The 15,482-nt window shown below is 46.4% G+C and overlaps 2 protein-coding genes across 6 annotated transcripts in view; one reads left to right on the top strand and one right to left on the bottom strand.

The window, feature by feature from the left end:
- Window positions 1–6,336, top strand: part of LOC128266348 (inositol 1,4,5-trisphosphate receptor) — a 28,071-nt gene extending 21,735 nt beyond the window's left edge. The window contains 7 exon segments of the mRNA XM_053002813.1: window positions 172–2,943; window positions 3,004–3,196; window positions 3,265–3,387; window positions 4,049–4,221; window positions 4,284–4,452; window positions 4,507–4,931; window positions 4,988–6,336. Of these exon segments, the coding sequence (XP_052858773.1) occupies window positions 172–2,943; window positions 3,004–3,196; window positions 3,265–3,387; window positions 4,049–4,221; window positions 4,284–4,452; window positions 4,507–4,931; window positions 4,988–5,554 (4,422 nt within the window). The 3' untranslated portion in view covers window positions 5,555–6,336.
- Window positions 6,337–6,416: 80 nt separating this feature from the next.
- On the bottom strand, window positions 6,417–15,417 carry LOC128266342 (uncharacterized). Of its 5 annotated transcripts, none has more exons than XM_053002800.1 (13): window positions 15,255–15,417; window positions 13,981–14,279; window positions 13,711–13,918; window positions 13,159–13,230; window positions 12,226–12,547; window positions 10,701–11,910; window positions 10,269–10,628; window positions 9,745–10,202; window positions 9,589–9,687; window positions 9,219–9,529; window positions 8,877–9,159; window positions 8,648–8,812; window positions 6,417–8,219 (listed from the first exon to the last, which is right to left on the bottom strand). In XM_053002800.1, the coding sequence occupies exons 2-13, from the start codon at window positions 14,210–14,212 to the stop codon at window positions 8,013–8,015; spliced, it is 3,927 nt and encodes a 1,308-aa protein (XP_052858760.1). In that variant the 5' UTR covers window positions 14,213–14,279; window positions 15,255–15,417; the 3' UTR covers window positions 6,417–8,012. The 5 variants fall into 5 exon arrangements, with proteins under 5 accessions (XP_052858760.1, XP_052858762.1, XP_052858761.1 ...); XM_053002802.1 differs by lacking the exon at window positions 15,255–15,417 and adding an exon at window positions 15,002–15,138; XM_053002801.1 differs by lacking the exon at window positions 15,255–15,417 and adding an exon at window positions 14,992–15,061.
- Between the last annotated feature and the right edge of the window lie 65 nt (window positions 15,418–15,482).

Genomic DNA, 15,482 nt, shown 5'->3' with positions numbered 1-15,482 from the left:
TTTAAAAAAATATAAAAATTGGGTCATTAATTTCCCTTAGTTAGTTAGTTTTTCGTAAATATATAGCTAGATAAAATGCGTAAACCGTACCTAATATGCCCTGAAGCCAGTGTAGAAAGACTATACTTCTTTGCGAATTCACAAACTAATGAGATATAATGGGCTTTTTAGATCCTGGAGGCGAAGACCGTGTGCGCCATCTTCAAGGACAACCTGGCGCTGTGCAACGAGGTGACGGACAAGGTGGTGCAGCACTTTGTCCACTGCATCGAGATCCACGGGCGGCACGTGGCCTACCTGCAGTTCCTGCAGACGATCGTGCGGGCGGAGAACCAGTTCATCCGGCGCTGCCAGGACATGGTCATGCAGGAGCTGATCAACTCCGGCGAGGACGTGCTGGTCTTCTACAACGACAAGGGCTCGTTCAACCACTTCGTGCAGATGATGCAGCAGCAGATGCTGCGCGTGGAGAAGCTGGGCGACGACAGTCCGCTGAAGTACCACGTGGAACTGGTGAAGCTGCTGGCCTGCTGCACCATGGGCAAGAACGTCTACACGGAGATCAAGTGCAACAACCTACTCTCGCTGGACGACATCGTGACGATCATCTGCCACCCGCTCTGCATGCCCGAGGTGAAGGAGGCCTACGTGGACTTCCTCAACCACTGCTACATCGACACGGAGGTGGAGATGAAGGAGATCTACGCCTCCGGCCACATGTGGAGCCTGTTCGAGAAGAGCGTGCTGGTGGACATCAACCAGCTGGTGACCAATGCCACCGCCGCCAGCAACAAGACGCTGCAGGCCTACGTGCTGAACGGAGTGACCAATCTGCTGGGCAGCTTCTTCGCCAGTCCCTTCTCCGACCAGAGCGCCATCGTCCAGTCCCGCCAGCTGATCTTCGTGCAGCTGCTCCAGGCCGCCCACCGGCTCACCCAGTGCCGCTGGCTGTCGCTGGGCGACCGCTTCAACGTGGAGAACTGCATCCGCACGCTGACCGAGTCGGCCAAGATGCGCAGCATCGCGCTGCCGCCGGAGCTGGAGCAGCAGGTGGCCACCATGTCCAGCAAGACGGCCATGCTGACGCGCCAAACGACCAAGTGGCTGCTGGCCTCCAAGCAGCCCAAGTACGAGGCCCACCAGTCGGCCAGTCTGATGCGCTGGGACCGCTCCATCATCGAGGGCCTGCAGGACATAGTGTCGCTGCTGGAGGACCAGCTCAAGCCGGTGGTGGAGGCGGAGCTCTCACTGCTGGTGGACATCCTCTACCGCTCGGAGCTGCTCTTTCCCGCCGGCACGGAGGCGCGCAAGCGCTGCGAGAGCGGCGGCTTCATCCGCAAGCTGATCAAGCACACCGAGAAGCTGCTGGAGGAGAAGGAGGAGCGCATGTGCGTCAAGGTGCTGCGCACGCTGCGCGAGATGATGGCCATCGACGTGAACTACGGCGAGAAGGGCGACGCCCTGCGTCAGACGCTGCTGCTGCGCTACTTCCAGAGCAAGAGCACGCCCAGGCTGCCGGAGGAGGAGCTCCCACTGCCGCTGCGGGCCGCTCCCCTGGTCGATCCCGCCAAGCAGCACCACCTGGTTACGCACGGCCCGGGGGCCAAGTACCTGCAGCGGGCGGGCAAGACGCTGCACGAGATGCAAAACCATCTGGACAGAGAGGGGGCCTCCGATCTGGTCGTGGAGCTGGTCATCAAGTCCGTGCACTCGCCCAACATCTTCGTGGAGGCCGTGGAGCTGGGCATTGCGCTGCTGGAGGGCGGCAACCCCATCATCCAGAAGGGCATGTTCCAGAAGTTTCTCAGCGACGACCTCAACCAGGCCTTCTTCAAGGTCTTCTTCGAGAAGATGAAGGACGCGCAGCAGGAGATCAAGTCCACCGTGACGGTGAACACCACGGACATCGCGGCCAAGGCGCACGAGCACAAGCAGGACACCAGCCTGGAGCTGGACAAGATCTCGCGCAAGCACGGCCTCAAGAGCAACGGCGTGGTCATCACGGAGGAGCTCAAGCGGGAGCTGCACAACGCCGGACTGGCCACCGCCCGGGCCTACGGCAATGCCCGCAACATCCACTCCGGCGAGGAGAGCTCGGCGATCAGCGTGAACAGCCCGCTGGAGGACATACTGGCCGAGAAACTGGAGAAGCACAAGGATAGCCGCGAGCAGCGCAACCAGCTGTCCAACAAGGTGCTCGTGATGCAGCCCATCCTGCGCTTCCTGCAGCTGCTCTGCGAGAACCACAACCCGGACATGCAGAACCTGCTGCGCAACCAGAACAACAAGACGAACAACAACCTCGTCTCGGAGACGCTCATGTTCCTCGACTGCATCTGCGGCTCGACCACCGGCGGCCTGGGCCTGCTGGGCCTTTACATCAACGAGCACAACGTGGCCCTGATCAACCAGACGCTGGAGGCCCTCACGGAGTACTGCCAGGGTCCGTGCCACGAGAACCAGAACTGCATTGCCACGCACGAGTCCAACGGGCTGGACATCATCACGGCGCTCATCCTGAACAACATCAATCCGCTGGGCGAGAACCGCATGGACCTTGTGCTGGAGCTGAAGAACAACGCCTCCAAGCTGCTGCTGGCCATCATGGAGAGTCGCGGCGACAGCGAGAACGCGGAGCGCATCCTGTACAACATGAATCCCAAGCAGCTGGTGGAGGTGGCCTGCAAGGCCTACCACCAGGAGGAGCTGATCGACGAGCAGGACGACGGGGACGAGCCGGACGCCGGCTCGGACGACGACGATGCCACCGTGAGTCCCCGCGAGGTGGGCCACAACATCTACATCCTGTGCCACCAGCTGGCGCAGCACAACAAGGAACTGGCCGGCCTGCTCAAGGCCTCCGAGGATCCGCAGTCGGCCAGCTTCGACGCCAAGACCAGTCAGGCCCTGATGTACTACGCCACGCACACCGCCCAGATCGAGGTCGATATTGTCCTCATCCCTTCCAATCACTTAACTCACATAGCCTCCTTCCTTCCGCAGATTGTTCGCAACGATCGCACGCTGGAGCAGATTGTCTTTCCCATTCCCGAGATCTGTGAATACCTGACCACGGACACCAAAATTAAAATCCTCAACACCGCCGAACGGGATGACCAGGGCTCCAAGGTGGCCGACTTCTTCGACAAGGCTGAGGAAATGTTCAACGAGATGAAATGGCAAAAGAAGCTAAGGAGTACGAACTTTGGCAAATTATATGGAAATTGTCGTTTAACCTTTGGTTTTTGTGTTGCACATTTGTAGGCCAACCACTACTGTTTTGGATTAGCAGCTATATGTCCCTGTGGAGCAACATACTGTTTAATTGTGTGGTTGTCATCAACATGATTGTCGCCTTCTTCTATCCCTTTGATAATACTGTACCAGGTGAGATGAGCTATAATTATACTAATATAATATAAACCATTAGGCACATTTATGGATATTACAAAGGATATTTATTTAAATTTAATATAAATACAGAAGTGGACAAAGAAATCAGGACAGGCAAAAAAAATTTACGTTTCGTATAAGGTTTTTTTTAATCTTAAATTAAAATGAATTATACTCTTTAAAAAACTAATGGTAATACTATACCAGGTGAGATGAGATATTACAAAGGATATTTATTTAAAAAATCAGAAAAGGCAAATTTAGGTTCGTTTCGTACATTTTTTTAAATTGTGTTTATTATTAAAAAAAATGATTAAACGAATTTAATGAATGATTTTGCTAATCAAAACAACTATATTTTCAATTCCAATGGTTTTTTTTAGAAAAATCTTAAATTTAAATAATTTATACTTTTTAAATAACTAAGGAACTGCACCAAAAGCTTACGATTTACTAAACTAGACGCTATTTTAATACTAAATACTTAATAGATAACAGGAAAAAATATCCAGTTTGCATATAGTGGCCATACCCTAGGTAACCCGGTTATCTTTGTCCGCTACTGTGTGTGGACTTACCTCTAGTCTACAGTTGTGCTTTATTGGTCCTTAAAAGTATGTTTTAATCTTGAAAATGGATATTTGGATATTTTCAGAGCTCAGTTCGCACATATCTTTGTTATTCTGGATCATAACGATATTCTCGCTGGTGATTGTGATAACGCTGCCCCGTGAGTCTGGAATTAGAACGTTTATCGGGTCCGTAATCCTACGCTTTATCTTTCTACTGGGACCGGAGTCAACCCTTTGCTTACTGGGAGTGGTCACGGTATAATAATGCTGTCTATATCCAAATAAATTCATGTTACCTAACTTATTTTTTCCAAATAGGTCACTCTCAAAAGCGTTCACATAGTGAGCATAATGGGAAACAAGGGCACCTTGGAGAAGAAACTGTTTAAAATCATAACTGACTTTCAGTTACTTTACCACTGCATTTACATAGCATTTTGCTTTTGTGGCCTAATCTTTCATCCCTTTTTCTACTCGTTGCTGGTGAGTTACAATGAGATCAGTTTATCATCACAAGTTGATATAACAAACTGATTCGCAGCTTTTGATGTGGTCTATCGAGAGGAGACGCTGGTCAATGTGATCCGATCGGTGACACGCAATGGACGCTCCATTGTCTTGACAGCTGTGCTGGCTCTGATCTTGGTCTACCTCTTCTCCATCATTGGCTACATGTTTTTCAAGGATGATTTTCTGGTCAGCGTGGACCCTGAGGAGCATGACAATGCATTGCCGTCGGCTGTGCCCTTGACCATATCCGTACCTGTGACGGGAGAAGCCTGTGCGGCCCCAGATGATCTGGGCAACTGTTCGGGGACGAAAGATGTGGCACCACCGAGTGGTGGAGGTGGTGATGGAAAGGAGCGGTCCTGCGACTCGCTTGTCATGTGCATCGTGACCACACTTAATCAGGGCTTGCGAAATGGCGGTGGCATTGGCGACATACTCAGGGCTCCTTCAAGCAAGGTACCCTTTGATTTCCATCTCTTTGTCTCAGCTTCACTAATTTTTCCTGATTTCAGGAGGGTTTGTTCGTGGCTCGTGTCATTTACGACCTGCTCTTCTTCTTTATAGTCATCATTATTGTTCTGAACCTCATATTCGGTGTCATCATCGATACATTCGCCGATCTGAGATCGGAGAAGCAGCAGAAGGAGGCCATCCTGAAGACGACCTGCTTCATCTGCTCCCTCAATCGATCGGCCTTCGACAACAAGACGGTCAGCTTCGAGGAGCACATCAAAAGCGAGCACAACATGTGGCACTATCTGTACTTCATCGTCCTGGTAAAGGTCAAGGACCCCACCGAGTTCACTGGCCCCGAAAGCTATGTGTACGCGATGGTGAAGGCCGGCATCCTGGAGTGGTTCCCCCGTCTGCGCGCCATGTCGCTGGCGGCCGTGGATGCCGATGGAGAGCAGATCGAGTTGCGCAGCATGCAGGCGCAGCTCCTGGACACGCAGCTGCTCATAAAGAACCTGTCCACCCAGCTGCACGAACTCAAGGACCACATGACGGAGCAGCGGAAACAGAAGCAGCGGTTGGGATTGCTCAACACAACGGCACACAGCCTCCTGCCGTTTCAGTGAGGCTGTTAGAAATAGAATAGAATACTAGTTTTGGCACTTCATTTTGGCTAACATTCCCTGTGCACCAGCGTAATTGTAAACCCAAAAGTATTGGCAAAAATCATTCTCAATGTATTCACTTCGGGGGCGAACACGATCGAACCCAAAAACGGTTGAATACCCCGAGTAAGTACCAAAAATCATTCTGTATTAGATTCGAATTCCAAAAGCCACATACAAATTTGCTCAAATAATGTCCCGCGGGACTGAATTCTAAAACTTTAACCAATTGAGTACATTAATATGTAGTAAACTCACTCAGAGAACTTAGGGCTGTTAACATGTTAATTAGTGGGCGTGTTAAGCTTTTTTCACAACCTAAAAGTGTTTACCTTACCTCTGCTCGATGACTTTGTAATACCTGAATCTAGAATCTAGACCTATGTAGTTAACTTGAAAATGTTCGCAGAGCGACTCTTATACAATTTTCGAAAACGTTTTACGCTGTCTTATATTAAATATATTATTTAATTGTTAATACGGTATGAATATTTTTTGATAAGTTTCATTACAAGTAGAACTCGATTTGCAGAAAAAAATAATTATTGTGATTGCCCTTTTCTATATTGACTTCGTTTTTATTTCTGAATGGTTTACTTAGTGCTCGAAACGAGTTGTGTTGGTTAAATTCATTTTAAGCTAACAGTTAAAGTATCCTAAGTGAAACTACACTATGTTTAAGTGAAACTTTATATCTTTACAATTAAATGGAAATATATCTTTTAAATAAATACTATCAAATTTACACGTTTTATATTTATATTAATTTCTTGGGTTGCGAAAAATACTCGCAAATGTAATAAAGAAAACAATATCTGCTGAATATTTTTAGCCAACATTTTTATTATTACATATTAAACTACAATTGTACAGGCAGCTTTATAAGCGTCGTAAGTTTTGACTTCACTTCGCTTAAAAAGATGCCAATACACATTATTTCATTCATAATTTATTGTTACATTTTTTTTTTTGTTTAATATTAAGAAAACATTTTACATAAAATTGTTCAATGCTTTTTCATGAGATTTTCGGTTCTCCATATTTTTTTCTTTGTTTAATTGTATAACTACATATTTATGTAAATGTTTGTATATTTGTATGTAAAGATTCATTCCATTCCTGGTGTTTGCATTTCGACGTAAAAATAAAAAAGTGTACAAAATCAGTTAAACGGCTTAAACATAACACTGGAAGCTGCCAAAGCGGTATCAAAATTTGAATTGTTAGTGAGCAGTGTGCGGACTGTAGAACAAAGTAATACTTATATTTGTGGCAGTTAAACATATTTTCAAAATAATTCTGTTTGAGAAATACTTGGAGGGTACTTTGCTCTGGGGATGGAGTCGAATTGGAATTGAGCTTATTAGCTGGTTTGGAAAATGTTAGATACAAAAGGCATCAACAGTTATAGTTTACGATTAAGTGATCTAAATATGTATATATAAATGTAAAAATGTTTTATCCCTTGTCCTATTTTAATATTTTTGTAGAAGTACTTTACGCTGCCACTGTTTAATGCTGTTTTTATGATTTTCAAGGGTGTCCTTTTAACACCGATGCGGTTTAATCAGTTTATCCATTTAATTAGTATTTTGTATTTCGTATTTGGAAGAAAATGTACTGGAGTAGATAAAACATTAGTGTTGTGATAGTTTGAGTGTATACAAATAAATTAGTTATTAATCAACAATATTTGTTTAACTGCTCATGGTACAATTCGTGGCATATTTATAATACATTTCTTAAAATGTTTAAACATAAATGTGTTTTGTTGGTTAGGTACAAAGAAAAATCTCATGGCTTATATTGTATACACACTCAATAAGTATTATTATTGGCTTTTAGAACGGAAATCAGAATAAACTCAACTCTGTTGTAAAACTGTCATGAAGCTGCGTTTAGTTTATTCTCATTAGTTGCATAAGAAATCGAATTAGATTGCTGCATAAAATCTGCTTGCGACTAGATTGAAATTTGTTACTTTTCGACTCGCCTATGCGGTGTTTACTATCGATTTGTATATGTATATCATATACGAATATGTAAATATAGTTAGATGGATAAATTTGTTCTTATTACACTTTAACTAGCGCGGCTGCCTTGGATTTCATATTGAGGAGGGAAGAGAAGTGTTAATATTAACGATTGTTCCCTGGTTGCAAGTAAATGTGGCATATCATTCACAAATATACCACTCACAGACAATTTCTAAACTCTCTAAAGTATGTTAAAAGTGATTCGAACTTTTTTTTTGAACAATCGATTCCCTCCCAAAACATCGCGTTACTAAGACCATATTCGAGACTTCATTCGATAAAACGGGTTATGCATTCTTTTCTTAAAAGCGAGCAGCCACGAATAAATCTACGTGTGTTGATAGGTTAATATATACTTGTGTGCCCAAACCACTGAAAGCCTGTTAGACAGTTGTGCCGTAGGCGTTATTAAAAACGGCACGAGAACTATCCGTGTCCAGGGATATATCTTCGGGACTGGCCAGGTCCACGCGCACATTCGAGTTGGTTCGACGCCGGGCTGTTTGCGCCGCTCCCCAGTTGCTAAGAGTCCAATGGAAGCCGGAGGAGCTGGCAGCCGGTTCGGCATCCACCTTGACCTGCGTGCAAACCTGCGGGTAAAATTGAATGATGGTTTTTAAGTGCCTTACTTTTGTTTTATACGTAATTTTATTCTGTTCTTTTGTGACAGGTATATTTAAAGCAAACAAATAATCAAAAACTCATTTAACTAAGGCACTAATTACAAAAAAAAATTAATTTAATTGGGTTTGAGCATGGTAAGTTTTCATAAAAAGTTCTTATCCGTTTAATATTCCTATTATCCCTTTAGGTAAAAAAAACATTTGCAACTAGTCAAAAGTAACCGCGTTTTTCTAATTGTAATATTTTAAAATACTAAGATTTTAAACTGTTTCATTTCATACGCTTGAAGGTTTGTTTAAAACCTTCTTTTAGTTAATATGAGACAACAACCTTAGGGTCAGTTTTTTATTCTTTATAAATAAATTAATAATTAATATTTGCATAGTTAACTTACCTCACGATTTCCGCAGGGTAATGTTTCTGTGCCGTTGCCCAAGGCAGAACCCGACACAGAGCCAGAGCCCGAGTCTCGTGTGCTGCCGATGCTGCTGCTGCTGGCCAGGGAGTCATTGCTGGATTCTATGACCGGTCCCCGATATCGCGCCACAGCCTGGACAGCCTGAATCAAAGCAAGCGAAAATGCGTGTTAACTGAGCTCGTTTCGCCAACAATCGAATACTTACCATGGCATCACCGCCTTGACAGTCTTCAATCGATTTGAGGATTTCCCAGACCAGCTCCGAGTCTAAGGGAATGGGCTGTTCGGTGTCGCGATTGTAGATGGCGATGGCAATGTGAACGGGATGTGGCACGGGCAACGGGATGAGCAGCTTTTCCGTAACGCTCTTCTCCCCACATTTCTGCTTCCACGGTCGCCAGGCCTTCTGGGCATCTTGTGGCGTCTTCGGCACATGCTGGGCACGATGGGCACGCACCCTGGGTGTGGTCAGCCCCACCGACATGTCCCTGTTAACAATTTCATTAGCATCAGTCAATCAAATTCGTTTCAATTGGGTGGGTGTTACCGTTTCTCGGGCTTGCGGAAGGTGAGCGTTATGCGAGAGCGTGGGTTGAATGCGGTCACCTCGAGGAAGGGCAGGTGCACCTGGACGTTGCCACGCGGCGCGTACACGTTGCCGAGAAGGTCCAGGCCCTTGGATCCAATCACATCGTTTGCATTCTTTACCATCTCCGTATAGCGCATCAGATCAAGCGAGGCATGTGGTTCTAGTTTAAAATGTGTGTCGTGTTCAGTCAATGGCGTTAGAAAATCTAAACTAAATATGTCGGTGTATATAAGGCCAGCCAGTCCCGGCCAGTCGTTCACCGTGAGACCCTGTGAATAAATAAAGAGTTTATCGTTGTTACTCAAACATTTTGATGATAGTTTCTTACTTTATTATCCCAAAATTCTTCTTCGCTGATCGACAGTCTGCCGATGACATGAGACGGATAATACTTCTCTAAAATATGGGCGGCCAGTTGTATAGCAATCTGAAGACAGAAAATAATGTGATTCACGAACAATAATTGTTTAAACAGCACACGCACTTTTAATTCTTTGGTATTCAACTTGATGCGCGATTTGACCTGAGTGGTCAGCGCCGTCTGCAATTCTCTTCGTCGCTTCTCCAGCTTCTCGTGGAGCGTGCTCATCAAATCTTGCGCCTCGCGGTCCAGCGACAAGTACGGACCGGTTTTACTGATTTGGGCGGAGAACGGTCCGAAGCAGGCCTCGACAAACTGGAGGAAGTCCTGTTGCGGCTGCAGCACCACTCGCTCCGTGGCATGCTGGTAGGCCTGCAACTCGTCCAATTCCATTTTAGCCTCTAGCGCAGCCAAAGCCTGCTCTGGTCGGATGATGAAGTAGTAGTCCAGTGCCAGTCCGGGCCCAGCGATTCGCTTTACTGCAATGCTATCCGAGGCCGGAACACGTCCACACTTCTTGATGAACAGATGGTAGGTGAGCGAGTCCCAGACGAGGCGAAGGGAATACCGAACTACTCCAACTACAGAAATGGAAAAAAGTTAAGACATTTAAATTTATATTTATATTATGTATTATACCCACGCACCTATAAAAACGACTCCCGCAGCCAGTGGGCAGATCAACGTGGCCATTACAACCGCCGCCACCGGCTGCAGCAAGCCCTGGATGAGAAAATTCCACACTATGGCCTCCAGCAGAATGCAATAACGATTCTTTGCGTTGTCAGGTGCATCCAAGTCATAGACGAGGATCATGTAAATGTGAAGCAGTAGCACAAATACGGGTATCCATAGAGGTGCAGTAACAGCCAGACTTATGCTCAGTAAACTGGCGGCCAAACAGATGAGCGGAAAAGCGAACAAAATAACAATGGTGCCCAGGAATCCTTTCACAAAATAGTTCCAAGTTCGATTCAGGTTGCGTGTCAATCCCTTGCCAATAAAGCCTAAAACGAAGAAACATGAATATTAATTGAAAATATAAATTTAAATTTAAATGAACCAAGCTTCCAACTTACCCGTATCCGGTTCTGTCTCAAAATGCGTGCGCGACTTGGATATGTGGCGCCACAACTCGATGAGTCGCGAAGCCAGCGTCTGAGTGATGCTCGTCTTCCTGGGGAACAGTGTGCCGTTGATCTGCGACAGCTCCAGGTCGGGCATGAAGGGCTTCACACAGCAGAGGGCGCGTAGCCCCAGCGGACTGCACCATGGCACCAGGATGCCCAGCAGGAACATCATGTTCCAGGACCAGCACCAGATGCGCTGGATCATGTTGAGGAGGCGCCAGAACGGCCAGCGGGTGCTTGTGGTCCGGATAATCTCCTTTTCCACCAGAAACACTGGCTGGCTGGGATCCGAGCGGGGGGTAACAATGCTGGTGGCATGCTGGCTGATCACAGTGGGAATTACGTCTGATTGGCCCTGGAAGTTGCGACGTATGATCCACGACTGCGGCGACCATATGCGACAGGCCCACTGAAAGCTTCGCGTGGGAGTCTTGGCGTTCTTCAGCTCCTTCAACAGCACTGGCTCGCGTTCCTTCATGAAGGCCAGGTCGCGGGACAGGAAGTAGGCGGTCTGGTGCAGATTGTGCTGGGTGCACATCTTCAGCGCCTCCTCGTGCGCCGACCAGGCGCTCTTGTGCAGCCTGTTCTCCTCGGCGTGGCGTAGCTTGGAGCGCAGCCAGGGAGCAACGCGCGACAGCACGGAATGGTCGTTGGAGAGACACTTCTGGTGGTCCTCTCGGGTGCGCTTGATGTTTTGCTCCACCTTGTCCACCGCCTTGTACATGATCACCACCGACTGGGCCTGCTGCACCAGGAGTTCCGGCACTCCGGCGCCCAGCTCCGCCAGCTTGGCATTGGAGACGATTGAGCTGTAGACGCGCTGCAGATACTCCTTCATAACCGCCTCGTTTACCTCCTCCTCGATCTCCTTGTCGTTTAGCTTCTTGGCCCGCAGCTCGGCAATCAGACGCTCGCGGAAGTGCAGGAACCAGCCACGCGTCTCCCTCTCCAGAATGCCAATCAGAATTGGCAGCGCCTTGCGCATGATGTCGCGGCAGAACAGGCGCAGGTCGATCTCCTGTCCCTTGGGCGTGAGGAATAGATAGGGCACGGGCTGGCTGACCTCGCAGCTGTTAAAGTCAAACTTCTCCATGGTGGCGCGTCGCAGCATCTTTCGGACATATGAGCACAGACCGTCCAAGCAGTCCTCAAACTCGGGCTGAAAGATAACAAATTATAATTATAAAGCAATTCAAGGTGCAGTTCACTTTTTATATCAAAAATGTATTTTCGTTTGGCCTTTGTATGTTTTTCTCGACAAGGTTTAACATTAAATTAAAAGGAACAATTTGATATCACACAACTTAATTATGGTTTCATGTTTTTTCCCGATAAGATTTAAATAGTTGGCAAGTAAAAACTAAATGTAATTAAATTTATTATTGCTTAAATCGTGGGAAGAAAACGGGGCTAAAAAATATACAGCTTACAGTCAACCATAGAATTTACAATAAATGTAAAAGAAGAAACTTACCCGACAAACCAACTCGGCTATGAGAAATCGGCAACGCTCCTCCTTGATCTTGTAGTCCAGGTTGTGGGCCAACAGAGCCGGCACCCCAATGAACATGTCCGCCAGCTTGGTGAACGCTCCCAAGAGCCCGTGCATCGCCTGCACCACGGAGAAGAAGTGCGAGAAGATCCGTGCTCGAGCCGTGACTACCACGAACCGGGCGGCCAGGGCTAGGTCGCTCAAAAAGGAGTCCTGGGCACGCAACTTCCCCTTCTGGAGCAGTTGCGACAGGCGCCACTTGTGCACCTGGCCAGGAAAATGCAGACTGGGTACATCGAACTCGCTGTGGAGGATTAAAGATACGAGTTAGCTGGGCGCTCATGGTGTCTAAAAGATCAATGCAACATAAAACACGTAAATGAACTAGATTCAATGACAATTATTAGGCATGCACAAGCGTGTTCCAGATTCAGAATTATGTTTTGCCCGATTCTAAGTGAATATTATGTATATGTTTACATGTTTGTGTAATTATGTGAGTGTGATCTGGTAAGTATCTTTGGTTCCAATAAAAATACAAAGAAAAACACACAGTTCCTTAAAAAATGCTGCTTACATCAGCACTTAAAAACAAAATAAAACATTTTTTGTTAAATCTACACAAACAGGTCTTTTTCCTGAAGTATCTGCGTTTATCCCTAACATTTTTTATGTGTCCCACAGGTTTTTAACATGCAGATTAGCTTTTCATCTATCGTTTCAGTTTAACGAGCATGCAAATTTATCATAGCGGTTTTAGACAATGACTTAATATATATAAACAATTAACATTGAGTAAATAATTGAGTGATAACGTATGTACAAACGGAAGAACACCGACTAAACAGATTTTAATGCAGTGGCAGTAGATTGCCTTGGCTTTTCTTGATCGCCTTTTTGATAGTGTTTATTTACCCATTTTTACGTATAGTTTCCAATTGTTCCAAAGTTAATTTCTTCGGCTTTCCATATTTATCCTTTTGCAAGCTTTACAGAAATATGTCACATACAAATTGTTGTTTACCGTTTCACGTTTCATTGGCAAGTGATACACAGAAATAAAAACACAATAGTAGTGGGACATGCGTTTAGTTTGGTTAAGGTTAAGAAACAAATAAACAGAACACGATAGCTGGTATCGTGTTCATTTTTTTTTTTTTTTTTGTATAGATTTGGAGCATGCCTTAATTTGATTTTGCGTTTGCTGGGTGCAAAGTGTCGCGGAATGATTGGCAATGGTTAAGGAACTCAATAAACGAAAGAAACCACTATCAGGTGTGAGGGGATGTGGCAAAAGCGCGGTTAATCAGCAAGCTGTTAACTGCTAGCTGCACAATAGCTCTTTCTTCTTTTTTAGCTGGCAATTGCAAGTCGCTCCATCCATCATCCGTCATCCACAATCCACTCATCCATCAATCTATCCATCATCGCAATGAGCAGCTCTCTGTCTCGTGACCGCACACTCACCCAGTTTCCCGCAGCGTCTTCAGCTGGGCGCTCGTCAGCCGGCGGGGCTCTCCACTCCCATCCGAGGCCACGGCGTCCAGCTCGTCAAAGGGAGGCGCTATAAAGAGGTCGCGCAGATTAATGGGACGCGTTTTGCGGCTGCTCACGCTGTTGGTCGCGTTCCTGGCCGTCAGATTCAGTCCGCTACTGGCCAGCGCCTGGGGTAGAACTGCAATGGGGTTCGATCAGATCAGTGTGTCATGAATCCCAGTGATCTCGGTGGCAACTCACCGATGGGAAAGCTCTTCCAGTGGTAGAGGAACTGCTCGGCCACGCTCTTGATCTGCTCCACAAGCTGCTCCACCTCGGGCGGAGCTCCCACTAGGTTGATGTTGAACTCGATGGGCTCCCGCTCGGGACCGGCCAGCGTCTGGGGGCGTATCATTTGTGTGCCCGAGGCACTGACCGACAAAGTGGCCGGCACGGCAGCCGGCACCGGAACCGGGGCGGCCTGCAGGGACATGGGCTTGGTAGTTGCGCGCCGCCGTTCACTCTAGCATTGCGTCCATTCCCGATTGGAATGAAAAATTCTGAAAAGATTTACTTAAATATGTACTTTCTAGCAAAATGAATAGTCGAGTGTTTATGGAGAGATTTTTGGTTCATACAATTTATAATGCTGGTAAAATGCACTGGGAAAAACCAATCACAAATCCAGCTTCACAACTATTTTTATGATATTTTATAATTGGGACGAGTTTTACATACTGTTTGCAAAAAGGGTCTATTCAACCGAATTTTATCAGGTTAAGCATTGCAGTTAAATATAAGGTCTAGACAGATATACCTTTCATTGCTATTAACCACAAATCTTTTAGGCAGAATCTTACAGACAAACTTGAATGATTTTGAAGAGTATCATAAGAAGCGGCAGACAGATGTCAGTACTTTATTCTTGTTACTTTGATGGCTGAGGCTAACCAAGCTAATTGAAATCGCACAAGCGCGCGCAATATTAAAATTAATGATCTAATTGAAAATTCAGTGGCGCATATGTGATGGTGGTAATAGTTCGAATTCCAGCGGATACAGAGAGAGAGGGAGAGAGAAAGAGAGCTCCAGATGTAAACAAATATTCGCTGCATTGAATTTTTCAGTTTCACGCACTTAGCAGATTCACTCAAGTTAACGAAATTTGCGATTTACACATTGGCTGCAGGAGGGTCGAAACGAGTTTGGCACATTGTCTGAGAACTCAGGTTTCACCTGCCGCACAGGCACCTGCACATTTCCGCCACCTACCACAACTTACTCCCAACTTCGCGCTTCGCTTGCGTTAATGGGGTCCCTAAATGTACCGTTCCACGCCCATGAGTAGACACTGTACTGAAGTGCTCCCCAACCCCCCCGCCAGTTAACCAGCCCCACGGCCCTGCTCCCAACGATTCTTATTGTTTAATTGCCGCACACACACACCCGCACACGCGACGAGACGCACACCTATACTGCGCACACAAGGCGTTCTGTGTTGTCGTTGTCGGTTTTGAGTTACAACTGCCTTTTACCTCGCTTCCAATATCAAATTCCCGGAGCTTCGGACTCTGGAAGCATCGTAGTGGCGACTCGCAAGATCACAAAGCTGCGTTTTTCCGTTTTTTGACTTTATTGAGCGAGCAGACAAACAAATACACATACGCTCTTTTCAATGCACCCCTGGGGCACACTGGTTTTAATCGATTGTCTTGTCTTACTCGATTGCTTAATCGATAAGGTAACGGCTCGCGACTATCGAT

The sequence above is a fragment of the Drosophila gunungcola genome, chromosome 3R (assembly GCF_025200985.1).
Source record: "Drosophila gunungcola strain Sukarami chromosome 3R, Dgunungcola_SK_2, whole genome shotgun sequence".
Lineage (NCBI taxonomy): Eukaryota > Metazoa > Arthropoda > Insecta > Diptera > Drosophilidae > Drosophila > Drosophila gunungcola.
This window is presented reverse-complemented; position numbering and strand designations above follow the sequence as displayed.